The following is a 27,951-nucleotide window of genomic DNA, read 5'->3' as shown; positions in this document are numbered from 1 at the left end:
AATTGTACGGTGAGATATGTACTCCCAATCCTTGTTTGCTAATCCATGATCAAAACCATCAGCTACATCAGTTCATGTACATTAAGATATAATGCATGTTCTCAATGCTTCTGGGTTTTAAACAGGAATAAATTAATTTGCTTTTAGTGTGTTCCTCGAAGGCTGTTTTTGTAGCCTCAGTGGTATTTGAAGTAATTGGATTTGCCTCTCCATCACTATTTTATTTGCTTTAAGTCCATCAGAGTAACCCATTTGCTGCGAATGTTAAACCTACATGAAAATTACAATATGGCATTTATATGATCCAGGGTTGCTTTAATAAAGTCCTGAGACTTTATAAAGCCCTGGTTAGGCCCCATTTAGAGTACTGTGTCCAGTTTTGGTCCCCACACCTCAGGAAGGACACACTGGCACTGGAATGTGTCCAGCGGAGATTCACACGGATGATCCCTGGAATGGTAGGTCTAACATATGAGGAACGGCTGAGGATCCTGGGATTGTATTCATTGGAATTTAGAAGATTAAGGGGAGACTTAATAGAGACGTACAAGATAATACATGGCTTGGAAAGGGTGGACGCTAGAAAATTTTTTCCGTTAGGCGAGGAGACTAGGACCCATGGACACAGCCTTAGAATTAGAGGGGTTAAATTCAGAACAGAAATGCGGAGACATTTCTTCAGCCAGAGAGTGGTGGGCCTGTGGAACTCATTGCCACGGAATGCAGTGGAGGCCGGGACGCTAAATGTCTTCAAGGCAGAGATTGATAGATTCTTGTTGTCTTGAGGAATTAAGGGCTACGGGGAGAACTCTGGTAAGTGGAGTTGAAATGCCCATCAGCCATGATTGAATGGCGGAGTGGACTCGATGGGACAAATGGCCTTACTTCCACTCCTATGTCTTATGGTCTTATGGTCTTAATAATGCACCATCAGTTTTAGCACAGCTGTTGGTGACCATAAAAATTACATCAAGTTAGAATTGTGTCCTCAATTGTCTCTCATTGCTTCAATAGACACTGATCAGTGGTGGGGTGTTAAAGTCTTATGGATGCCCGGTTCAATTGAAGCATGTTTTGTCACCAACGCAGCTGACTCCTGTTTTCATAACAACCATGGCATGACTTGGGATGGCACTGTGGCTCAGTGGTTGGTATTCCCTCGGGCATTTGTCTCTATGAAATTAGCACATTCTCCCCTATGTCTGCATGGGTTTCCTCCGAGTGCTCCAGTTTCTTCTCACAGTCCAAAGATGTGCAGTTTAGATGGATTGACCATGCTAAATGGCCCATTGTGTGCAAGCTAGGTGGATTAACCATGGGAAATGCAGTGTTACATGAATAGGGTGAGTGGGTGGGATGCTCTTTAGAGGGTTGGTGTGGACTCGATGGGCTGAATGCCTGCTTTCACACTATAGGGGTTCGGTACGAACTAGGCATTTCCATGTGTCACATATGCTGAGATCAGCCCTTTCTGTTCATTTGCTGGTGCTCTAAGCAGTTGAATCCAGAGCACCAAGTCTGCATTATTGTCCACTAACAGTCAGCAAATGATTACTGGCTTCTTAGCATGGGCTGAAGACATTCTGGGTGTGAGGAGAGTGGACTAGACATGACGTAGGGAGCAAAGGAGGGTCTTAATATTGGGCACAAATGGTGCAGCTTGGTGGGCTGGTGTGAAGAGGTCCTCAAAGTTTTCTGGATGCCAATGTGAAAACCATTTCCTCTTCACAGGTCCACTAACTGTGTAATGAACCTGGTTCACAATGTGTAAACCGGCTGCTGGTGGTTTTGTATTCCTCGACCAATTGTAGACTCAGACGTACATGCCTGCTTTGTCAGTCACCAGTCATCACAATATCAATGTCGATGTTCAGAATGTAACCATTTTTGTAGAATTATCTAAATCAACATTATGTTTACATAGACACTGATAGTCTAACTGTTCGATCTTTACATATTGTGCCCTTATAATATACATACACAATGCAGCTCATATAACATATCATTCCCCTGTTAATTGTAGATGGCCCCATGTTTACTAATCTTTAATCCCAGAGGTCTCATTTCAGTCCTCATGCATTTTGGTAGGACAGGAATATATCACCGTTCCTTCACTGTTGCTGGGACAAAATCATGAAATTCCCTCCCTAACGGCACTGCAGGTCTACTTACAGGACATGGACTGCAGTTGTTCAGGAAGGCAGACACCACCACCTTCTCAAGGGCAACTAAGGACAGGCAATAAATGCTGGCCAGCCAGGGACACCTGCCTCCCACGAGTGAATTTTTAAAAAAAGACTTTTTGTGCAACTTCTCACCCATAAAGCAACAGGCACATTACACAGGATTTGAACCCACTTTAAGCACTTTTTTTCCTTTCAAATTTGCCTTTCTGCTGCAGAATAACCTTTTCAGACAAATGGAGCATGAAAAAAAATGTAATCTTTGTTGCTGTCTACGTTGAAATAAAGGATGGTTTTGGAAATGGGGAAACTGAAAAGCGTCCCAAAAGCTAACAGAAAGCATACAAGCTATGGCACTGTGGTAATCTCCATCTGAGATATGAGGTCAGTGAACTTGCTTACAAAGACCTTTTCTCTATTTGAATGCATCTCATTCCTCTACAGCAGTGACTGAAAGAGATTGTGTGTGAGAAGGAAGGCAGCTGGGGATTGATGACACAGGACTGTTTATTAGTGCGTTCTAAAATTCAGCAGTGGAGCATGAAGTCCTTTCAATAAGAAGAAAAAAATTCATTGCATAATGAGAAGATGGGGAGATGCCAGTTTCTAACAAACTTACATTTCAAACTGCTGGCTGCGGAACAATAAGTAGCTGCCTTTTGTAACTTTTCTTGTAACTGACTGGAGTGAGATTTTTTAAAATTCGGTGTTAATTGGTCTTCTTTTCACATATGGCAGTATGTGGAGAGTGAATGTGATTGCATACAGATGTGTATTTCTTTTTAAAAAGTATTAGGGATTTACATCTGGCTGTTTCAGAAGCAGAGTCATTAATACAATCCAGAGAAGAGTTGTTTGGTGCACCTGTTTTATCTAAAACTCGTTTTCAAATATGTCAGAGCTTCGATTGCGATCAGGATATTATTTTTAATGGCATAGTGAGGCAGTATACTCCTGTCTTCCTGTTTATCCTCTGTCATGTATTCATCTCTTTTATTTCCCATTCTTTCGTCCCCTTCAGCAACACACCTTTCCTGGGAAAAGAGCAAGATAACCTTCTCTGAAGGCATGAACAAAGCCATTCATTAGTCAAATAAGCATTAGTGAAGGCTTTTTCTGTGGGCAATGTCCAGAGGAACTGGGTTAAGCTTGTTCATTAACTTATGGTGATATTTCCAATCAGTATCAAGGAATCCAGTGATCTACGCCCAGCTATGATGACTGTGCAAATTTAGATGGGAAAGTAGATTGTGAGGTACACTTAAGAAGATAGAGCTAGGTCAAGGCCCTGGAAAAGGTAGTGAACAATTGAATTTAATGTGTGAAAATGTGAAATTATCTATTTTTGTGGAAAAATAGAAATGGAAAGGTGACAGATAAGAAAATATTGGCTTGTAAAGTGATTTGAGTGTACTTTGACATGAATCACAGGTTTACAACAATTCAACAATTGCAGCAAATAATTAGGAAGGCAAAATAAAATATTAGGCACTCGAGCAAAAACATTGGAATTTGAGCAAAACGGTTTTGCTGCAGTTATGTAGAGTTTTGGTGAGACCACACCATGAATATATTTTGGTCTGCTTATCTAAGGTAGGATATTTGTGTTTCAGAAGTGCAAAGAATATCTGTTGAGGAAAGGTTTGTAAATTTTCAAAACTTGCTTCTTAGGACACAATCATTGCAGACAAGGTGAGAATTGTAGCCCTTACTAAATTGCTCTTGAGAAGGTAATGGTGAGTTCTTGAACCATTGCAGTTCATATGATCTAGGTACACCTAGAGTGCCCTTAGCCATTGAGTTTCAGTGGCAGTGCGATGGAATTATAGCATTTTAGAGACATACAGCATGGAAACAGATGCTTCGGTCAAACTTGTCCATGTGAACCAAATATCTTAAATTAATCTACTCCCATTTGCCAGTATTTAGCCCATATTCCTCTTAACCCCTTCTACTCATGTAAACACTCGGGTGCCTTTTAAATGTTGCAGTCGTACCGGCCTCCACCACTTCCTCTGGCAACTCATTCCACACACACACACACCACCTTCTGCATGAACAAGTTGTCCCTTAGGTTACTTTTAAATCTTTCTCCTTTCACCTTAAAGCTATGCCCTCTGGTTTTGGATTCCCCTACCCTGGGAAAAAGACCTTGGTTGTTCACCTTATTCCTGCCCCTCATGATTTTATAAACTTCTATAATGTCACCCATCAGCCATTGTCACTCCAGGGAAAATAGCCACAGCCTATTCAGTCTCTCCCAAAATCTCAAGCCCTGCAATCCTGGCAACATCCTTGTGAATATTTCCTGCACCCTTTGAAGTTTAACAATGTGTAATTCCAAATCAGAATGTTGTGGAACTTAGACTGTCCAAAATGCTATGGAATCACTTTGATTCTTTTAAGCTTGGGAAAATATCAGTTCTATTGAGTTTGCAAAGTCAAACCACCTTCATCTGTTTCATTAATGACATAGCTCAATCATAAGGTCAAAGCTGAGTATATTTGCCAATGGCTCCACACTGTTTCATATCATTTACAACACCTCAAGTACTGAAGCAGCCTGTAATCATATACAATAAGATCCAGGCAACATTTTGACTTGGGTTGATACATAGCAAGTATCATTCTTACTACAAAAGTGCCTGACAGTAAACATCTCCAATATGAGAAATACCTGAACATTTTCCTCTGAGATTCAATAGTGTTACAACGCTAAATCCCCCATCGTCAATTTATTCTAAGGAATAAATTAGATCAGAAACTTAATTGACTAATCATATAAATATTTTCATTCAAGAGAATAACAGAGGCTGGGAATTCTGCAGGTAGTAGCCTACATCCAGATTTCCTAGGGCCTGTCCGTTATTTATATGGCAGGTCAGAAATGTGATGGAATGATCTCCACTTTCCCAGATGAGTGCAGCTACAACAAGCCAAGAAAGCTGACACCATCCAGCACAAATTTTATTGATATCACAGACACCCCAATGTTCATTCCCTACACCACTGACACCGTGGCAGCAGTGCATCAAATCCACTATCTAGAAGGACAAGAACAGCAGATGCCTGGGAGCAGCACCATCTTTACGTTCCTCTCCAAGCCACACAGTATCCTTTCATGGAGTTATACCATGAGGTAAAAATCTTGGAACTCTCCTCTTAATAGCGGTGCAGATGTGCTTGTTGTAAAAGGACCTACACCACATGAACTGCAACTGTTTGACAAGATGGCTCACCACTACCTTCCCAATGGCAAGTGTCAATAGACAACAAATGCTGGGTCTGGATAGTTACACCCACATCTTGTGAATGAATAAATATTTAAAATGGTGCTTTGACAAGGTTTGACAGCAAGAGTAAATACATTAGAGTGATATATTATCATGGGCGGTTCGTTTCAGATGTTAAATGTATTTAGACTGGTTGAGCAGCTGTAAAATATGAGAGTGCAAACGTTGAGGTGTGGTATCTGGGTCCTTCAGTATAATATCAATAATTTGGCTGCAGTAACGGATCAGTATCAGTACCATATCATTAGAAATCCACAAAAGATATTGAGCTGTGCATAGAGATGGTTCAGTGAAAGTTTAAGCAATATTTATACTTATAATTACATGATTACAATCATTACTCACTGAATACAAAATACATTTGAGCAGAATGACTAAAGACCAATTATTTCCTTTCTTTCTATATGTCATGAAACAATTTTTCCTTGATTCAAAAATAATAAATGGATAAAGAATACAAAACATCTAATTAGGATACATTTACTTAAATTAATTAAAACAAATATATTGTCTTTAAGTTTCAACATCTAAATTTCTTCTGGTTCATTATCAAACCCCTGTTGGTTTTTGATTGCCTTATTAGCAACTTCTCGAAGGTGTAAGATTCCCATATAGTTAGGGCTATGTATTTTATAGTTTGGAAGTATCAGTGAAAGAAAGATTTGCATTTATACAGCATGTTTCACAACCACCAGATGTCTCAAAGCACTTTACAGTCAATGTGCATTTGTTATGATGCTGTTGCAGTTGTAGTTTAGGTAATACGAAAGCTAATTTGCAGTTGGCAAACTCTCACGAACAAAAATGTGATAATAACCAGATAATATCTTCTTTCTAAGTTTTGAATTATTAGTGGCCAGGATATCAGGAGTGATTTCCTTCACTTCTACAAGTTGGATTAATGGACCTTTTATATCCACCCAAGTGTCCAGATAGGAGATCAGCTTATTGTCTCATCGAAAAAAAACATTGAATTTTGACCTCATTTCCTAGACTCTTGTAATTCAGACACTAGTATGCTATAAATAGAGCCATAAATGAAAGCTTACTGTTTCATGGCAACTGACAGCAGGAAACCATAACATATTTGTTCTCAGGCCTCTGCCCTTGTAAATGCAATTTACTTCATAAAATAGAGGCACTCATCATGATAACATCAACCTACAAGTAAAATTTATTATGCACAATAATATGTTGATTTGTATTAAATTATAAATGGATATGAAACTCTTTTCAGAGATCCATTTCCTCATATTGCAATAAAATAAGACATGCCATTGAAGCTCTTGTCTTGCACTCATCTGGACAAAATCACAAGAATACCAAATTTCAAAGGGAACGACAATTAATAATGCATGATAAAATAATGCAGATTGCTTGACAAGTGTACTCTGATTGGTTGAGGTATTGCCATTGAACCATTGAGCCCAATCTATCCTGGTGTGTGCAAGACAGAAAACTACAATAGCATTCTTCATTTTACAGTGTACTCAAGTTCTACACAACCCAGTTTCCATGTCCTACTCCTAGTGAAAAATTAGTTCCTCTTAGCAAACAGTGGATATTCAGTCATCCTCCAGCAAGTTCCATGTTCTAGTTTTTGTTTCTCATTTATGTCTATTTTGTGATTAACTTCTTCTATAGCATTGCAAAGGTTCACATTTGGCTAGTAACTATGATCATTTTCGATGATTGAACTATTATGCTCAACAAGTTAAGAGTGAGTGTATCTGGTTATTTGAACAAAATAACATCCTAGTTCCTGCAAAAATTGTCACAATGTAGGGCTCTACATACCTGAAGTAGGAATCATTTCATGCCTGATTCAAATTGAGTTTAATTTGAATCTTATGCAGAATGTCAAGAGCTTGCTTTGTACTTAACTTCTTAATTAGACTAGATTCCCTATAGTATGGAAACAGGCCCTTCAGCCCAACAGGTCCACACCAACCCTTCAAAGAGTAACCCACCCAAACCCCTTTTTCCCTCTGACTAATACACCTAATTGACAATTTAAGCATGGCCAATTCACCGAACCTGCACGTCTTTGGAATGTGGGAGGAAACTGGAGCACCCAGAGGAAACCCACACAGATACAGGGAGAAAGTGTGAACTCCACACAGTCACCCATGGTTGGAATCGAACCCGGGACCCTGGTACTGTGAGGCAATAGTGCTAACCACTTAGCCACCCATTGAAATAGAGCTACTTTTGTTAAAAAAATAAAGTGAAGTGTATTATTTTTGCCTCTTAGACTTCACCTTATTCTACATGCAACGTCATGAAACCTCTGTGCTATCATGTACATGTCAACTTACATGTTATTATGTACATGACACATGTTCTAGTTTGTGCTATCCTGTACATATTGCATGCTTCCATCTATTGATTACTGTGTAATTGTGTTGAACCCAATTTGTGTTGTAACTTATTACATTCTTTGCGTATCAGATGCTTTATTCAAAGTGTTATTGCCATCGATAACACATGCTGCAGCCAAAGTTATTCACCATTTGACATATTATTCTGCATGTATACAGTATGTAATTGCACACATTCTGTATTATTCTTCCCTCGTGTTACCTTGTACTTATCACATATTTTCCAAAAATATACTTTATTCATAGCATTCGTAAAATATATTGCAAAATACTTCAGCTTGAATATTACAAGCTTTGTGGAAGAGTTTGACCTATTTGTTATTTGACCAGTAGCACGTACCCCAACCTCGGTGTTATATCCTGTGTTGATTGGTGCATGACACGCATTTCACTCATTGTGTAGCCAATATTGTTGACAATGCTATGGATCATTAAGCAGCACTGATAAAAGCTGAGGTGTTACTCAGTGGAGGACTGAGGCAGTAACACACCTTGAATAGACGTTAGTATGCACATGCGATAAAAGCTGTAATATCGTGAAAAATGCAAGAGATTGACTTCAATTTAAATTTTTAAAAAGCATCTTCAGACACATAAAAGTCTCCTGAGGAATCAACACCAAAATAAAAGAAACCTTATATGACCCTTTGTGTGATCTTCATTCAATTGAATTTCCTGAAAGAAACATTTTTCAAAGTCCTTCTCCAAGACAAACATAGGACATAATTTAAATTTCACAGTAATTTAAAATAATATTTTTAAGTCCATTAGCAATGTGTTAATTACATTAAAATGTGCGAGGTCCATTCAGCTGCTGGCATATACACCTTTAAAAGTTTTGTCACACATTAATGGAGTGCATCCATATAAATCAATTCAGTGCCTCGAGCAAAGTTATTTTGCCAGCTTTTTAATGAAAACAAAGTTGTACCACTTTGATCTACACATTTAGACTTCACGCAACTTCATTTTATAATTTGATAGATTTAAATTCAATCAGCTCACAGCAGGTGATTAGCTTGAATTAAATGGCATTATGTAAAAATATGTTCATGTTCTTAAGTAACAGGTAGTAGACATGCACTTTATTGATTATTAATCTCTAAACTGAGACAAGAAGTCAGAATTGTAGACATGTTCCAGCATTGTCAGTGTTTCATCGCTATTATCATAAACTTGAAAGGAGGATTGAGTGAAGGGAGAATAATGGAGGCAAAAATACCAACTTATAACTTTGCACTTTGAATCTTCAGTTCTCCAGAAGTTGGAGAGAGCAGGTTATGTTGTTACTCTGGCTGCACATTTGTCTGTCTATGTGTTGAAATGCATCATCTGAATTTTACAGTTTCACAAGCATCTGATACGGTCTGTTGGTATCATGGAATTAGACAGAAAGACATCATTCAGCCCATTGGGTCTCTGCGAACTCTTTGAAAGAGCTTTCCAATTGGTATCAGGCAGATAACACATTGTGAACAGAATATTATACCTGAAGTGATAGTCATTACAGGAGAAATAATAATAACCTGCCTTAATCTTGAGGTAAAAGCAGTTAATTGTATATTGCATTATCAATTTGATTATATAAGGTAGGCTAATACTAGTTTAAATTCTGGATCAGTGGTGCTGGAAGAGCACAGAAGTTCAGGCAGCATCCAAAGTGCAGCGAAATCGACGTTTCGGGCAAAAGCCCTTTTTACCTAATACTAGTTTAAGAATGGAACTAGGATTTCACATTTTCCCAGGGCATAATGAGCACCAAGATTAGGGATTACTGCTTTATATTTGAAGTGGAATCCAGTAAAAGGGCTCCACATTAGTTCTGGACCTTTCTCTGTAATCTCCAAAACAAAGTCAGTGGCATAAGAGTTCTTCGGATGGGTGGAGTGAAGCCCTTAATTATATCATTTCAGGCATACTTGCAAGCCAATAGGTTCACTGGGATCAGTTCAAGCTTGGCACAAATCTGAACCCTTCTAGCATCCTAAAAATATCAAAGGGAAGCAAAACAAAGGCTATTATTAAGCGGAGGGGACTTTTCAGCCCACAGGTTTCATGCAATGCATTTTCTGTATGGCTGGGACAGTCATCTGTGGGGAGTAATTAGTTAGTTTGGTTTATGAAGTTGGATTAAATTGCTGCAGTTTTATTATCTTTAGGAATCAACAAAATATTTCATAGAACCTTACTTTCTGGGAGGTTACATGCCATTACTTATAGGTTCAGGAGACTGATTGATTGCACTGAATTATTGACTGATTCAGGGAATTGCATGTGATCTGCTGATTGAGTAGATTTAATGGCTGGCTTTTTGTTGTTTATGCCCTATTTCATTCACTGCACAGCAGACACAGAGACATGACAGACACAAAGTCACTTAGGTAATAATGCACACTGTGTGTGACAATTGAGGAACAATCTCATAGGAATGTGGAATTCAGCCCTTCACATCTGTACTTTACCAAAGAATTTTGTCAATTCTGATCAGAAACAAGAAGTTCTGACATGCACAACCGTTTCAATGAGAACCTATTTCTAGTGTCATACAGCACGGAAACAGACCTTTCAGTCCAACTTGTCCGTACCAACCAAGCAACCCAATCAGACCTAGTCCCATGTGCCAGCATTTGACCCATATCCCTTTGTATTCACATTCTCATCCAGATGCCTTTCAGATGTAATAGTATCTGCCTCTACCACTTCCTCTGGGAACTCATTCCATACATGCACCACCCTTTACGTAAAAAGAAGTTAAGACCATAAGACCATAAGACCACAAGACATAGGAGCGGAAGTAAGGCCATTCGGCCCATCGAGTCCACTCCGCCATTCAATTATGGCTGATGGGCATTTCAACTCCACTTTCCAGCATTCTCCCCGTAGCCCTTAATTCCTTGTGGCATCAAGAATTTATCAGTGTCTGCCTTGAAGACATTTCGCGTCCCGGCCTCCACTGCACTCTGCGGCAATGAATTCAACAGGCCCACCACTCTCTGGCTGAAGAAATGTCTCCGCATTTCTGTTCTGAATTGACCCCCTCTAATTCTAAGGCTGTGTCCATGGGTCCTAGTCTCCTCGCCTAACGGAAAAAATTTCCTAGCGCCCACCCTTTCCAAGTCATGTATTTATCTTGTACGTTTCTATTAAATCTCCCCTTAATCTTCTATACTCCAATAAATACAACCCCAGGATCCTCAGCCGTTCCTCGTATGTTAGACCTACCATTCCAGGGATCATCCGTGTGAATCTCCGCTGGACACGCTCCAGTGCCAGTATGTCCTTCCTGAGGTGTGGGGACCAAAACTGGACACAGTACTCCAAATGGAGCCTAACCAGGGCTAACCAGTAAAAAGTTAAACCTCATGTCCTTTTTAAATCTTTCCCCTCTCACTTAAACCTGTGTTCTCCAGTTTTGGATTCCCCTACTCTGGGAAGAAGACCTTGCTATTCACCATATCCATGCCTGATATTATTCCTTGTTGGCCCATTTCATATTTTAACAATATGTATCCATTCCCCACCAGAAGAAATAGGGTAGATATGCAACTCAATTAAACTACTGCTCAACTTTCTGAACTTCAGGGAATATAAACCAAGTTATCACCAAATAAGCTCATAATCAAACTTTTTATCCCTGGTATCATTCTGGTGAATCGACCCTCCTGTTTCTCCTTCTTGAAGGTGTAGTCACCAAAACCAAAAGCATACTCTAGATGTGTTCTTACTAAGACTTGTGATTTCAAATAAACCTGTTGGACTATAATCCAGTGTCGTGTGATTTTTGTCCACCCTCGTCCAACACTGGCACCTCTACATCCTCACTAAGATCGTCACTGAAGCATCTTTATATTCCAAATCATTTGTCATAAAGGGAAACATTTAATTTAGTTTATTTTTGTACTTGTTCAACAATTTGTTGTCCCATGGATATTTAAAGCCCTTCACTCAACCATATCACTGAGTGTCACGATATTAGGAAGACATTTGCTCTTTCTTACATACAAACTATATAACTTCACACTTCCCTATCTTGATCTCATGCTAGTTTGGCCAGTCACTTAATCTATGAATGTTGCTTCTGTACTTCCTTTCTTTGTCACTGTTCTTTAAACGAGTAAAGCTAGTATTTGTTCTCTATCCTTAGTTGCCATGAGTTGGCATTTATTGGGCCATCTCAGTGAAAATTTCAGAATCAGCCACAGTACTGAAGGACCGGAGTCATAAGTAGACCAGACCAACTAAGGTTGGCAGGTTCCTTTCTCCAGAGGTCATTAGAGAATTGAACTTTATAACATTCTGAAGTTTCTTGGTGCTTTTTTTAAGTCATGCCAACTTTCATTTCCAGATGTTTTAAACATTGTTCAAATTATTGCCATTGTAAGATTTTAATTGATATTGTCTGGGTTATTAATTAGCCCTCCATGCTACCAACCTTGTAGTATAACCATTTATATCCCATCTACATAAGTTATTTTGTGTTCTAACAAATACCACCATAAACTTGGATGTACAGTCTTTTATTTGTTCATCTATGTCATCAATATATGAAAGAATAAGACAAATTACATTTATAAAATTTTGCTTATAACTACAGGATATCCTCAAGTGCTTTGTAATTAATAAAGTATTTTGAAGTATGATCTCTTATAATGTAGGAAATGCCAGCAGCTAATTTGCACATGACAAATCCTAGAAGGCATCAATGTGATAATGAACAGATAATCTCTTTTGTGATGTCACTTAAAAGATAGATTTTGCCCAGCGTACTGGGGATGACTCCTCTGTTCTTCTTAAAACAGTGCTATGGGATCCAGTGTCCCCCACCCTGCCCAATGAGAAGGAAAACTGGGTCTTGATTAACATCTCATTAGAAGACTGCACCTCTGACTGTGCAACATTCCATCGACACTACATTGAAGTTCAACGTACATTGAAGTATTCAAATCCTTTGCGTAGTGTTGAATGCATAACCTGTTTTTCTCTGTAGCAAAAGAATCCTTGTTTGTGCTGTGCAACCAGGTAATGGTTAGGGCAATGTGTTGCCACCCACCCTCCTTCCTTTATAGGCCTTATAATCTAGTTGAGTAACAGTAGTGGAGGGTGAATCACGAATGATTCTTGACAAGAGGGGACATTGGTGTTAACAACAAGATATAATTTATTACATGATAACAATAGGTACAGGCTATTACTATGACTATGAGGAACCCATTAGGAGTTCTAGGCTTCTGATTTTCTCACCAAGAATATATGATACCACCAGATGAATGAAGTTTAATGCAATCTCTGACACTAACCCTTTCAAAACCATTATACAGCAAGAACTGAGTCACAGCTGACTTCTGGTCACAATGCTAAGAACCCATTACAGATTGTTGAAGAATTTCACTTAATACCGTCCACCAATTATCATTTATCCCGATATTTTATTGCCTGCCTTCCAACTAAACCACATGCCATGCCACAAGTTTACCAACAGTTCTGTGTACTTCTATGTTTGAAGTTGATCTTTCATCTAAAGCCTTACCCAAATAACCTCCCAAACCAAGCATCTTCAAAGAAGTCTGGGCGGACTAGTTGGGGTCTGTGTCAGTGCAGGCAGCACTTTTTCTGGAATGGATTATGTCTCTGTCTCTCTCTCTGGTCCTCACACAGAACCCTCAAATTGCCTCTATTTTTATACTTTTTTTAATACATTGTGTATTCCTACTTGTATGTGTCCTATATTGTGTTATTATCAAGGATAATGGGTTAATTCCAGTGAGTTGAGTATTGGCTGCTGTTTTCCTGGCAGGGACATGTTTAAGCAATTTTGTGATGAGTTTTGCAAGAATTTGTGAATGAAGTGGAGTGGGGTGGTTCTCATATTGAATGGCAGTGGGACATTGAAGGAGAGCACCAGGAGCCACTCAGGGTAAATGAACTGAAGTGTGCCTGACACCATTCAAAAAGCAGTGTTCAGCTGTACATTTGTGATCTTTCTATGGGAGCTCAAGTAACATGAAGCAGAGGAGTTTTACTGCAGGACGGTTAATTAGGGTCAGTATTGCAGTACACAGCAAGCTGAATGTGTTTGCACCATTATGTTGCAGTGAGTTTCTGCACGGGAGTTCATCCTGATTTTTACTATAAACCAGTGTAGATGTGATGAGTTCAGTGGACGATTTTGCAGTCCAAGGTGACATCCACGCATTTTGGGTACAAAAGAGGAGTAAGTCACTTTCCACAGAAGGCAATATTAATAACTTTCCTGGTGACAGTGTTGTTCAGACAGTCTGAATCAATTAACAATTCTGTGTCCTTCCATATGGTATTTACTGAGATACATTAACGTAAGCTTTCTGAATACAAGTCCAGTTCCTATTAGCTGGAGTTTATGTATGTTGAAGGAACAATCCAATAATTGCAGGTTTGGTGTTGTTAGTAATGAATATGGTATTTTGCGCTTACCCCTGAAACACATTAATTCATTTCTCTTCTGCTAGCACTTCCTTCCAAGCCAGCAATTTTATCTGAAATGTTAAAACAGGTATTTAGATAAAATCTGTTAGAGATAGAGTTGTTATTTTGCTCACTAATGTGAGTATAACTTAATCACAAAATGTCATAACTAGAGCTCCTCCAGCCTTCCTTATTAATGCTATGAACCTGCTGCTTTCAGGTATTTTGTGGTGTACCATATGACCTGAGTACTGGGTAATATCACACTGCCATCGGACAGACCACTACCACAATAGCAATGTGTTGGATGCCACAATATTATTTATTGTTTTGGGTGATGCCCCATTACAAAAAACATAGTATTTTATTCCAGACAGTGCAAAATACCATTGCAGTGTTTGAAATGTATTATATGCACATATTATCTAATGTGCATAGACTGTACACCAGTTTAATCCATTTTTCTCATGTACTTTTTATGAAAGACTGCTCAAAGTACAACTGGAGTCAAAGTAAATATGGTGGAGCATGAAATATATTGACATTCCAAATTTTTCCATAGAGTATCGGAATATGCATTGAGTAAATCTGTAACTTTCGAATGTTAGCCTAGTTTTTGATGGCAGTGACTCATATGCTTTTAAGCATCAGATGGATAAGAGCAGCTTACTGTCATTGAACTTATAATGTGTGGTGCACCCTTATTAGCCAATGCAAATATAATGCGTTCATGAAGAAAATATTCTATGCGGTATGTGGTCTGGTACCATACCTGGCAATATCTTTGCTTTCTTGCCAGGGAGTCTTGACTTCTGGAGATTCAGATCAGAAACATGGGCGTGCATTGCATGACCAAATTTGTAGAATATTTTTCCAGCAGTTATGGGAAAATGGAAAGTTATGAAGTAATGAATGCAGGGATGATCAAACTTCAGTCACAAAGCTGGTCCTTTTTCTAAAAGTTGTTCCTTTTCTCAAGGATATTGTGTCCTTGATATTTTTCAAAGAGGTCGTAAAACAGTCCGGGCTCTAAATCAGCTGGGTTGGTACAGAGATGTAAAGGGCATTGGGAAGCCTTTTTGTTTATACATAAACAGATGAGACTTTTTAGAAGTAACCTGTATAATGAAAGGGGAGTGGTCAGTCATAAAAACTGAAGTCTTCATCTCTTCAGAAGTGCAATGTTTTTGTATCACAATTGCATAGCTAATGTAGACAATGCTCTCCATGCATTGAGGCTTGCAACTAGGGCCAGGGGTAAGCCATTCAGTCTCTTGAGCCTACTTCTCAATGCAACAGGATCATGGCTGGTCTGACCCTGGCTCTAATTCCACATTCCTGCTAACCCTTGATAACCATTGACACCATCATTAGTCAATAATCTAACTATGTCTGCCTTAAAATATTTGATAAACATTATTGTAGTGTTGCTCAAATCCTGTTTCATTAGGAGTATGACTTATGAGAAGAATGCAACACAAATAAACAATTCTAGTACTCAGTGCTCTAAGCAATGCTGCACTTGGAGTAATGGCAAGAAATCGACCTCACCCATGTTTGAAGAGCTGATCTTTGTTTGTTTTTTACAGGTGCCCACAGTGTAAGGGAGGAGCCTCAGTTTGTGACTGCCCGTGCTGGTGACAGCGTGATTCTGGGATGTGATGTGGTGCACCCAGTGACAGGACAACAACCCCCTTATGTGGTAGAGTGGTTTAAGTTTGGAGTTCCCATCCCGATATTCATCAAATTTGGCTTCTATCCTCCTCATGTGGACCCTGAATATGCAGGTAGGACATACAGAGTTAACACATTGCAGACCAACTCAATGTACAAAGAGATACCAAATAAATAGTAGAGAATGGCATGGTGCCATATGGTGTAACAAAAACTCCTACACAACATGAGTGTATAGTTAGAGTTAAACTACAATTTTTTGAAATTCTGACAAGCGTTTTGTTTGAGTGTCTGGCCCACATGACAATGTTATTGATGTATCATTGTTTTCGCTGTCAATTCTCTTTGCAGGTCTTCAGCAACTAAAATGGAAGGTAATTGTTTTTACAGTTAAATCTAGTAGCTGAGTCCTTCCCATCAGAACCAAACCTTGATCCACAGTTCACATTTTATAAAGTCTCATGTGGAAGCCACAGCAATTCTATTCAACTGGAAAGAACAGTCAAACATAAAACTCTTCTGAGTATTGTCAGCATTCAAAACCTCTCCATGTACTTTCAATCTTGTGACAGGGGGCTGAAGGTCATTCGGCTCCTTCAGTCAGTTTGACAGATTTTCAGTTCCTGTCTGGTTAAATAAAGCTAGACTTTCCAGAAAGCAAGTTTCTTTAACAAAAGCAAATCAAGCATAAAATAAAACGTGTTATTTTTCAGGTATTGTGGGAGTACCACAAAATTAATTTACTGGCTTTTAATTTCAAAACCATGTATTTGTGTCTCACCTCCAATATCTCCAATAGCTCTGTTATATTAGCATGAGTATCTATTATAAAATCACTGTGTTTGCTATTTTACTGAAGACATTAGCTTTGAGTCATGTTGTACAAATTAGGCCTGTATATTTCTTTTACTCAATCACTCTTCTGTTTCCAATCTGCCATTCTCTTTCTCTCTTTTGCACTCACTTTCTCTCATTCTCAGTCACTCTCTCATTTTCTCACTGGATCTTGCTCTTCCATTTACATTCTCACTCTCATATGCTTTCCCTCTCTCACTTCCTGTCAGTAGCTATTCTCACAGCAAACAAACTCAATAACAAATGGTGGCTCTTTCCATGACAATAAAAAAATTCAGCCTTCAGGCAAACAAACCTTTGAGCATCAGAACATTTATTTAGAAAGATGTATTAAAAAATCATTTGTACAAGAGAATAATCTCAAAATATGGTCAGCTTTGATAAGCTTTTAATTACCGTCAGGAAAGGTTGTTACTGTCCACCAGGAGGTATTTGTCCCAACTCTGAGAAAAATATTAAAAGCTAACTTGTAACATAGTTTCTAGCTATGGCTTAGTCAATGACCAGCTGCATTGTCCAGCAGGTTTGTTGGCCTTTTCATTCTCTGATGCCACTGGGAGCTGGCATTTATCATCCAGTCGTGAAACAGCTGTATGCTGAACAACTATGTGAATCCTACCTACTGACTCACATTTTATATTTCCGGATGTTTCTGCATTCAGCCGATTGCTGTATTTCTAAGCAAACATTTAGTCCTCTCACCCTTCACTTAACCCTTGCTCCTCTGATTCACAGGGGTGAATTTTGCTTCAGGCTCTGCGTCCGAGGCCATAAGCAGATCCAGAGCTGGCTTTTGCCAGCAGCAGGACTAGCTCAGTGATTTTACCACAGACAGGCTCTTAATAGTTTGCTTCCAGACTCATGATACAATTCAGATGATGGACAGGCTTTTAATGCAGCCATTGGCTCTGAAAAGAGAGCTACTAATCAGGAGAGGTAGGCATTGCCAAGGCAAGCAGGAGATCTGAAGCTTCTTTTTCATTCATTCATGAGATGTGGCATTATTGGCTGACCAATGCTTATTATCCATCACTAGTTGCCCTTGAGATATGATAGTGAGCTGCTTTCTTGTGCTTCTGCAGTCCATTTGATGTAGGTACACCTGCAATGAGCGAGGGAGTGAGTTCCAGTATTTTGATCCAGGAAGGAGCGGTGGTATATTTCCAAGCCAGAATGGTGTGTGGCTTGGAGGGGAGCTTGCAGGTGGCAGTGTTCCCAAATCTGTTGCCTTTCTCCTTCTGGATGATAGTGGTTCTGGTTTTGGATGGTACTGTCTTAGAAGCTTTTGCCTGACCAAGGTTAAAGGTTAAACATTTAATTAAGGATACATAAGGGATGGCAGCTGATAAGTTGTGGGCGGCACGGTGGCACTGCTGCCTCACAGTGCCAGAGACCCGGGTTCAATTCCCGCCTCAGGCGACTGACTGTGTGGAGTTTGCACATTCTCCCCGTGTCTGCGTGGGTTTCCTCCGGGTGCTCCGGTTTCCTCCACAGTCCAAAAATGTGCAGGTTAAGTGAATTGGCCATGCTAAATTGCCCATATGTTAGGTGCAGGGGTAAATATAGGGGAATGGGTCTGGGTGGGTTGCGCTTCGGCGGGTCGGTGTGGACTTGTTGGGCCGAAGGGCCTGTTTCCACACTGTAAGTAATCTAAAGTTTAAAGAAGAGCTAACTGAATGATGTGATATTTGTAAAAATAAAACCAAAGGATACTGTCATAACCTTTGATAAGTTTTCCCTTATCAAGAAATTTCAACAAACTAATGGCTAAGGATTAAAAAGTATGGGATAAAGGAAATAACAATTACAGTTGATTGATGTCCCTAGAAAGATCACAGACCACTGACGGGAATCCTCTTAATAGGAGGGAGATGTCAAACAGTAGCAGTGAGAGTAGGCAAGATAGAGCGGCATTGTTTAACAAGATCACTGGGAAATCAGAAGTATCACTGGGAGATGCCTTGAAAATGAAACCTGTTATTTATAGTGCAACGTCTTATGCAAATTTATGTAATGGGTTCTGATGTTGAGGAGAGTTTATGTCTTTTTTCTTGTGGCAAGGAAAGGTGAATGTTTTTACAGTTAAATACAGTAGCTGAGTCTTCCCCATCAGAAACAAACCTTGATCAACAGTTCACATTCTATAAAGTCGGTTATGGAAACCACAACAATGCCCTTTAGCTTGGGAAGCTAAAACAATGTGAAGAACAGTAGGAATACATTAGCAACAGCAACACTCACTCTTAGTGAAGTGATAAATATGGCAATTATCTTGGTGAAAATATTGAAAGAAATTTTAATAGGACTTTCAGCAGCAATTCCCAATGAGTGCTATGCTAATAATAAGTCACTGTGGGATGACATTCACTCAGCAAAATGTGTGAATGACAAAAGACTGAGGATTGATATTACAGTTTTAAAGCAAATGGTGGTAAATGGAGAAATCTCCAAATTGAAATTGATGGACAGCAGCAGTCAATTATCATAGACAGTGTGGGAGCAGGCATTGCGTCCACATTGACCTTATGAAGAGCGTCCCATGCAGGCCAACGCATCCCATTCCCATAACATGCATTTTCTAAGGCCAGCCCACCTAGCCTGCACGTCCCTGGACACCATGGGTGCTTTAGCATGGCCAATCCATCATGCCCACACATCTTTGGACTGTGGAAGGAAACCAGACCAACTGGAGAAAACACATGCAGACATAGGGAGAATATGCAAACTCCACACAGATGTCATCTGAGTTTGGAATCAAATGACAAATGCTTACTGAAATCTATCAACCTTGCGAAGCAATTCTTATCACTATCTGGGGTCTTGTGCCAAACTGGGAGAGCTGTCTCACAGACTAAACGAGCAACGGCCTGACATAGTAATACACACAGGATCACATCCTACACAGAATATCCTTGCCAGCAGCCTGACTGACTAAATTAGTCAAGTCTTAAAGGACATTGCTGCTTCTCTGGGTTTGCTGCAAGCAATGAGGCACAAACAAGTGTCTATCTGATGCAGATCCATCTGACATTGACAGTATCAGTCAAAGCAGCCACCACACTGTCATTGCGGAGACATAGTCCTTTCTTTACATTGTGAGTATCCTCTATCATGCTGTGTGTACACTATGACTATGCTAAATGCGATGGACTTTAAACAGAACTGGCAATTCCAAACTAGACATCCATGGGCTACTAGCAGCAGCAGAATTGCACTTCAACACAATCTGTAGTGTCATGGCCAGGCATATTCCTCACTCTACCATTAACATCAAACGAGGGACCAACCATGGTTCAATGAGGAGTACAGGATTGCATGGAAGGAACAGCACCAGGCATATCTAAGACTGAAGTGTCAACATGGCAAAATAGGAGTTCTTGTGTGCCAAAGAGCATAAGCAACAACTGATAGAGCTAAGCAATGCCATAACCAATGGATCGGACCTAAGCTCTGCACTCCTGCCGCATCCAACTGGAACTCCACAAATACTCTTATCCTCAGGGAAATCAGAGCCCAATACATCAATGCAAGAGGGCAGGCTAAAGCATTTGCAGTGAACTTCAGTGAGAAATACCATGTAATGATCCATCTCTGCCTCCTCCAGAGATTCCCAGCTTCACAGATGCTAGTCTTATTCAATTCACACCACGTGGGATCACATGGCTGGAATCACTGGATACTGCAAAGACTGTAGATGCTGATAATATTCCAGCAATGATACTGAAGATACGTGCTTCAGCACTTGCTATTTCCTAGCCAAGCTGTTGCAGTACAGCTACAGCATTGGCATCCATCCAACAGTGTACATGTCCTGTACACAAAAAACAGGACAAATCCAACCCAGCCAATTACCACCCCATCAGTCTATTCATGTTCATCTTTAAAGTAAAGTGTCATCGCTAGTGCTTCAGTCATCCCCTACGAGGCAATAACTTGAGTTCTGCCAAGGTTACTCAGCTACTGACCTTACAGCCTTGGTTCAAACATGGTCAAAAGAGCTGAATTCCAGAGGTGAGGTGAGAGTGACAACCTTGTCATCACGGTCGCATTTGGTTGAGTTTAGTTTTAAGGAGTCCTAGCAAGTTACAGTCAATGGCAAGGGGAATCTCTTTGCTGAGTGCGGTTATATTTGGCACTAAGGGAGATAATTGTGGTTATTGGTGATCAGTCTGGGATTTTCCTGAAGATGGTCCTCAGTGTGGTGTATTCAGCCCATCATGCTTCATCATGATCTTCCCTCCATCATAAGGTCACATTTGGGGATGTTTGCTGACAATTGCAAAACTTTCAGTACCATTGTGATTCCTCAGATACTTAAGCAGTTCATATCTGAATGTAGCAAGACATGGACAAGATCCAGGCTTGGGCTGAAAAGTGGCAAGTAATATTTGTGATTTAATTGCCCATCTCCAAGAAAAGAGAATCTAACCATTGTCCCTTAACACTCAATAGTGTTATCATCATCAGTTCCCCACTATCAACACCCTGGGTTACCATTGACCAGAATTTCAACTGGATTGGGTCATATCAATACTGTAAATGCAAGAACAAAGTTAGAAGGTTGGAATCCCGCAACCTCCTGGATCCCCAAGCCTGTCCATCACCTACAAGGAACAAGTCAGGAATGTGATAAAATGCTTCAACTTGCCGAGGGGAATGTAGCTCCAACAGCACTCAAGAAACCTTGACAGTATCCAAGATGAAGCTGTCCATTTGATTGGCAGCACATCCACATCTAACACTGGCACTCAGTAATAGCAGCAGTGTATCCCATATACAAGATGCTGTGCAGAAATTTATTGAGGTTTCTTCCAAATCCATTACCACTGCTGTCAAAAAGGAGAGGGGATGCAGATATGTATGAACACCACTAACTGCAAAAACCCCTCTGAACTAGTCATCATCCTGATTTGGAAATATATTGCTGTCTCTTCAGTGTCACTTGGTTAAGATCCTGCAACTTGCTCCCTAAGGGCATTGTGGACCTACCTACATCAATCAATGCAATGGTTCACAAAAACAGCTCATCACCACCTCCCCAAGAGCAGCTAAGGATGAGCATTAAATGATGGCCCAGCCAGTGACATCTACATTCCATGAATGGATAAGAAAGAAAGGCAAAAACCTCACATTAAATTGAGTGAGACCTTAGATTTCCAGGTTTGGTGAGGATATTATTAAGTGAAATGATTGAGGATATTTGGGCAAAAAGCTTAATGTCTCAGTTCCCCTTGCAAATCATCCTGTCGACTGTTCAAGATGAATAGCAATATTGATTCTTATTGTGTATTTCGAATAATCATAATGATAAATATAATGAATACAGATTTCCTAAATTAGAACCTTTTTGAAGAAATCATTGCATCACAAATAACGAGGCACCAAGGCAACAAAAGATAATGATATGTCCCACTAAGTTGGAACTTGAATGAAGTTGACTCAGGAGAAAAATGAGATGAACACTCTGCCTGGACTTGCCGGATTTGCAAAGAGCCACACAGTACAAGAGAAAAGTTATAATTTGGTAATATCATGTAATACCCTTTCTGCTTTCTTTCATTTCAATATCTGACAAAAAGCCATAAGTTGCCAAGAAATATTAGCAAAGAGTGAGTGATCAAAGCACACTTCTTTTGAATTTCCTCCTGTTGTATTTGTTATGAAAGCACATTAAAAGATTTTCTCAATGTATATATAGATACATTACAGTTGTATTTATAATTGCAGTTACAGTTATGCTACAGCCATGAGCAGATGGCTTCCTACTCCCTTTGGAAATACCGAGCCCGGATACCACGAGAAATCTATTGCATGCTCCATCGATCATGATTTAGCACAGTCTTCACTCTGGACAATTCTGTTGTTTAAAGTAATTGCATTTCCACATGATGGAAGGTGGATGCTTTGATCCCAACCGTGCTACCAGTTACAACTTGTTTTTGGTGCCACTTCATTACAATTTACTTCATTACAAATGCGGAACCACATTTCGGTCATTGTTTTTAAGTATTTGCAGGATGATCCCTAACCTGATGAAAATTGATTCAATTGCTTTACTCTACATTAGTTAAGATAGAAAGATAGCTTTTGTTAGGCATATTATTGTCCTGTCAGATGGCTTTATTGCATCCCCTGTCTACAGTACATGGATAATATGAACATTATCCAGCACTAATCAGAATAAAAGCTGAAACATTAACAGGGAAATCATCATTCCTGAAAAATGGGATCTTTTTTTCACGTTTTATTGAAATAGTTTCAAATTGAATTGGTGGGAAAGTGAATGATGCATTATAAATGTGCTCATCACATGTGTTAAACAGTGTATTTAATTTGCAAAAGAAAAAGAAATGGGAAAGATTCTTCAAGCAAGTATAGGTAATTGCAATCAATAACTGGCCGTAAATTAAATGAAAATCCACCTTGATCCATTCAGGACTGTATTATCACTTCATCCTTTCCTCTGTTTTGAATGTGGAGGTGCTGGTGTTGGACTGGGGTGGACAAGATCAGAAGTCACATCTCACCAGGTTATAGTCCAACAGGTTTATTTGAAATCCCAAGCTTTCGGAGTGTTGTCCCTTCAGGTGAAATGATGAAGGAGCAATGCTCAGAAAGCTTGTGATTTCAAACAAAAACTATAATTTTAGAATCAGAATTAGAATCAGAATCTCAGGAATAAGTGTTGCAGGTAGCAAACAACAGCAATTAGGAAGTTAAAATAAGCTAAGTATAATGTCATTGGGGTTACCCTGTTTCTGGGATTCATATATCTGCTTTATTTGAATATGGCCATCAGCAAAGCATGTATTATGAAATTGATCTCTCTGTGTGCACATTGGTGAGGTGCCCACAAGGTTTAACTGCTAAAATCCAGTAAAACCTTCAGAAACATGAGCCAAAGTATAACAGCAATGCAAAAAGACAGAAATGAAGTAAACACCCCCACCCAGCTGAGAGATTGGTGGAATTGCTGAATTGCCAAGGTCTGACTCCATTTATACCATTTTTCTCACGCTTTCTCTGAACTTCAAAACAAATACCCCGTTAAAGTTACTGGAGGAGCTTTTTGCTTCCATAGCTCATAACCATATTATATCCTGACCCTGCTACCTTCAGGGATGTGTGGAAATGCATGTCAAGGTTCCTTTGATTTCAATACTTTTCAGGGTTCTGCCATTCAGAGTATAATCCCTTGCCTCGTTAGCCCACCCAAGTGTATAATCTCATTCTTTCCCAAATTCAGTTTGATTTGTTAACAGTATGCTTAGCTGACCAGTCTGTTGATAACTTCCTCTTGCAGTTTATTACTATCCTCCTTGCTAATGACCATCCTACCAATTTTCTTGTCACTTGCAAACCTCTTCATCATACCCTCCATATTTACATCCAAATCATCATGTCCACTGCAAAGCACAAAGGACTCAACTCCAAGATCTGCAGAACCCCACTAGAAATAAACTGTCAGTCACATAAACATCTTTCTACCATCACTCTCTGCTTCCTATCTCTCAGTTAGTTTTGTACACAACATGCCATATTGTCATCAGTCCCATGTACTCCTACTTTCTTCAGCAGTCCACAATGAGGGACCTTATCAAAAGCCTTGCTAAACTCCTGAAGACCACATCCAATACATTATCCATTTTAGCAATCCTAATTACCTCCTCAAGGAATTCAATCAAATATATCAAGCATGACCTCCCTTTCACAAATCCATGCTAACTAACCCTGATTAATCCATATCTCTCCAAGTGCAGATATATTCTGTGCCTCAGAATTCTTTCTAATACTTTCCATACCTGCAGTTAGACTGACTGGCCTATAAGTTCCTAGTCTATCCCCTCCTCCCTTGATTAATAATGGGACAATGTTAACAGTTAATTACTGCCAATGCCCCTGATTTCTCCTCCTTAAACTCCCTCAGTAACTTGGAATACATCTCACTGAGGCCTTCAGATTTATCTACTTTCAAGGCTGCTAAGCCCCCTAGTATCTCCTGTCTTTTTGGATTAATTTGTTCTAATATTATACAGTCATCCATCCTGTGCATTTCTTTTCCATTTCCATTGTGAACACAGTGCATAATATTCATGACAGTTGTACCCATGTCTTCTTGATCAATACGCTGATTACCTTCATGCTCCCTATGCTTTCTCTAGCAGGGCTGCAATAACTAATCTCATTGGATGTTGTTTGTCAGCGAATCAAGTTATGGGAAGGGTGCAGAACAGGCTTTATTCAGTGACAAATAACACACAAATGTATTTAAACAGACCATGAATTGATCATAATAGGCTGTGCACTGCTAAACTTTAAAGGGTACATTCCATGGAGATAAAGCACAATACTACAGATGCAGGAAATCTGAAACAAATACAGCGAATGCAGAGAAACCCAGCAAGTCTGGCAGTGTTAACGATTATTGGATGTGAGAAGTTGTTGTTGTGGATAGAGCAGAGAGGCAGACAGTAGCCCAACCTTGAATGGAAATTTTTTACATAAGGTGGTACGCATATGGAATGAGCTGCCAGCGGAAGTTATTCAGGCTCCTACATTAATAACATTAATAACGACATTTGGACAAATACATGGAGAGGAAAAGATTAGAAGGGTATTGGTCATGTGCAGGGAAATGGGGTTAGTGTGGACAGACATTTTGGTCAGCATGGACCAGTTTGAGCAAAAGGGCCTGTTCTGCGCTGTAGGACAGGATGACTCCATGATCACAGAATCAAGTGTATGGTGCAGAAAATGGCTATTTAACCCATCATCAAATATTGCTGGAAAAGCTCAACAGGTTTGGCATCATCTGTGCAGAGAAGGGCCACTCAACCTGAAGCATTAATTGATTTCTCTCCACAGATATTGCCAGACCTGTTCAACTTTTTTTTATCAATTTCTGTTTTGCTTTTGGTTTACAGCATCCTCATTTCTTTTGGTTTTTATTTAACCCATCATGTTGCACCAATTCTTGGAAAGAATGTTATGATTTCAGTGCCATTCTACTGCCTTTTTACCTGCAACCCTGAGTATTGTCTCTATTCAAATAAGCATGCAATACAGTCTTGAATGCCTTGATTGAGCCTGCCTCCACCATACTTTGAGACAGTGCATTCCAGACTCGAACTGAGTGAAAATGTTTACTCTGACAGTGCCATTTGCATTTTTTGCAACTTAACTTATATCTGCGCCTCTCTTTCTCAGTCCATTTATGAGGAGGAATAGTTTCCCTGATCAAAAAATTTCAAATGCTAAAATTGACATGAGTACCTCTTTACTGTTTTATAACTTTGAACATTAATTTGAAAACCCAAGGTTTATTCTTGCTTTGCAGAACGTGATTTCTGATTTGACAGCATCAGGCTTCTAAATTTACATTTGGAATATAAACTATTCCTCCCCTAATTATCATTATTTCAATTAAGGATTTCCAATGACGGAAAATGACGAGGATCTCATTATCCAAGAAATACATTCAAATGACCTCCCCTGCTAGGCCCTCAGTAACTTTCTGGTAGCTGCCTGGAATGTAATTACCTGATGAGAGATTGAAAATATAGGAACTGAAAGCAAAATCAAAGCCCATGGGTATGTAACTAATTAAAGAAAATGCTTCAGAATGTGTGAAACACAACACATCATAGGATTTTACAGTCTAACTGACAGCAGTGCTGTGATGTGAGACTTGCACTTGAATTATTGCTGTTATGTGGATAAATAACCAGATTTCACTGCATGCTGAGAGTTTGTGTTTTTATAACAAGGCCTCTCCTTACTTTTGTTTACGTTGTATTCACAATTAGCAACAAAAAAAATTGAGATTTACCAATTCCATATGGTCCGCAAACATGAATGGCTAGAGTTTATGTATAAAAGTTATTGAAATTGAGTGTATTTAGTTTATTGGTTCTGAAGGGACTGCGGACATTAAAAAAATCTCTGCATGTTAATTTAGTGAGAGATGACAGTACATTGAGAATTTGTTTTTGGGTATTCTGCATTCACACTACTCTGTACAACTCTCTATGAATTATAAATATTCTTGCAATATCAAGAGGAAACATTTACTTGCATCCATAACTCCATGTGGGAAAACGCTTCTGAGTTTACTGAGAGGATGTCTGGAAAATTCTAGGTGGTAAATCAACCCATTTCCATGGTGATGGGGAGAAAAAGAGGAATTTGTATTTATATAGCACCTTTTATGATCACTGAACATCTATGAAATCCCTTTGGAGTGTTGATATTGTTGTACTCTAAGAAATGGGATAATCAATTTGCACTCATCAAGCTCCCAAATGCAGCAATATACTAATGAGCAGACAATTGGTATTTAATGATGTTGATTTTTGGCCAGAACACCTTGAATATTGGCCAGAACACCTTTGCATCCTGAGGAGACCATCAGCTGTGACCTTTTCAAGGGGAGTTGTTCAGGAGCTGCTGGAAGTTGCTTCTGATCCTGGTCTTGTTTGCACATTTGTTTCTCCTCCATTTCTCTGCAGCTTTGAGGCATTGTAGCAGCAGCCACAATAACCTCAGCCATGGTTGATACTTGTAATGAACTTCTGTGGAAAACATAAGAAACAGATCAGGTCCTTATAATGTGACCAGTCAGCAATCACATCAGTCACATAAGGCACTTTAGCATACACTCCAATACAGTGGGACATGGAGGACTCTGACAATGCAGACCATGAAATGACTTCATATGAAGCTCTGACATAGGAATCTTATTCCAGTTAATGCAGCACAAGCCACAAATAGAGTTGTAGATTGTAAGTATGATTACGGATACCTTGTCCTCCCAACTCCATATCACCCAAGGAAAGTCGAATTGCCAATAACAGCATGTTAGCAAATGCACTAGCTGTGTGCTTCTGTTCTTGTGGCACATGTCCCACTTAACTATGGAGTTTAATGGATACTTTACTGTAAAACAATATAGAAAACAGATACTTTAAAAACAAAATTTGGGGTTGAGACATGAGGTGATCTTTTCTTTCCTGTCAACTTACACGGTACCAAACAAACTCCTGGAGCTAAACTCCAGGGCAAGATGTCAAAACGCAAATGAACCTTTGGGACATGTGCTTGAGAAGTCATTTGAAAAAAAACAGA

General features: G+C 39.4%; 1 protein-coding gene across 1 annotated transcript in view; it reads left to right on the top strand.

The window, feature by feature from the left end:
- Positions 1 to 27,951, top strand: part of igsf9bb (immunoglobulin superfamily, member 9Bb) — a 669,303-nt gene that overhangs the window by 171,002 nt on the left and 470,350 nt on the right. Inside the window, exon 2 of the mRNA XM_060846739.1 lies at positions 15,888 to 16,085. Within this exon, the coding sequence (XP_060702722.1) occupies positions 15,888 to 16,085 (198 nt within the window). The remainder of the gene's footprint in view (positions 1 to 15,887; positions 16,086 to 27,951) is intronic.

Source organism: Hemiscyllium ocellatum, chromosome 29, assembly GCF_020745735.1.
Source record: "Hemiscyllium ocellatum isolate sHemOce1 chromosome 29, sHemOce1.pat.X.cur, whole genome shotgun sequence".
NCBI lineage: Eukaryota > Metazoa > Chordata > Chondrichthyes > Orectolobiformes > Hemiscylliidae > Hemiscyllium > Hemiscyllium ocellatum.
Note: the sequence above shows the minus strand (reverse complement) of the source record. Positions and strands in the feature narration are given on the sequence as shown.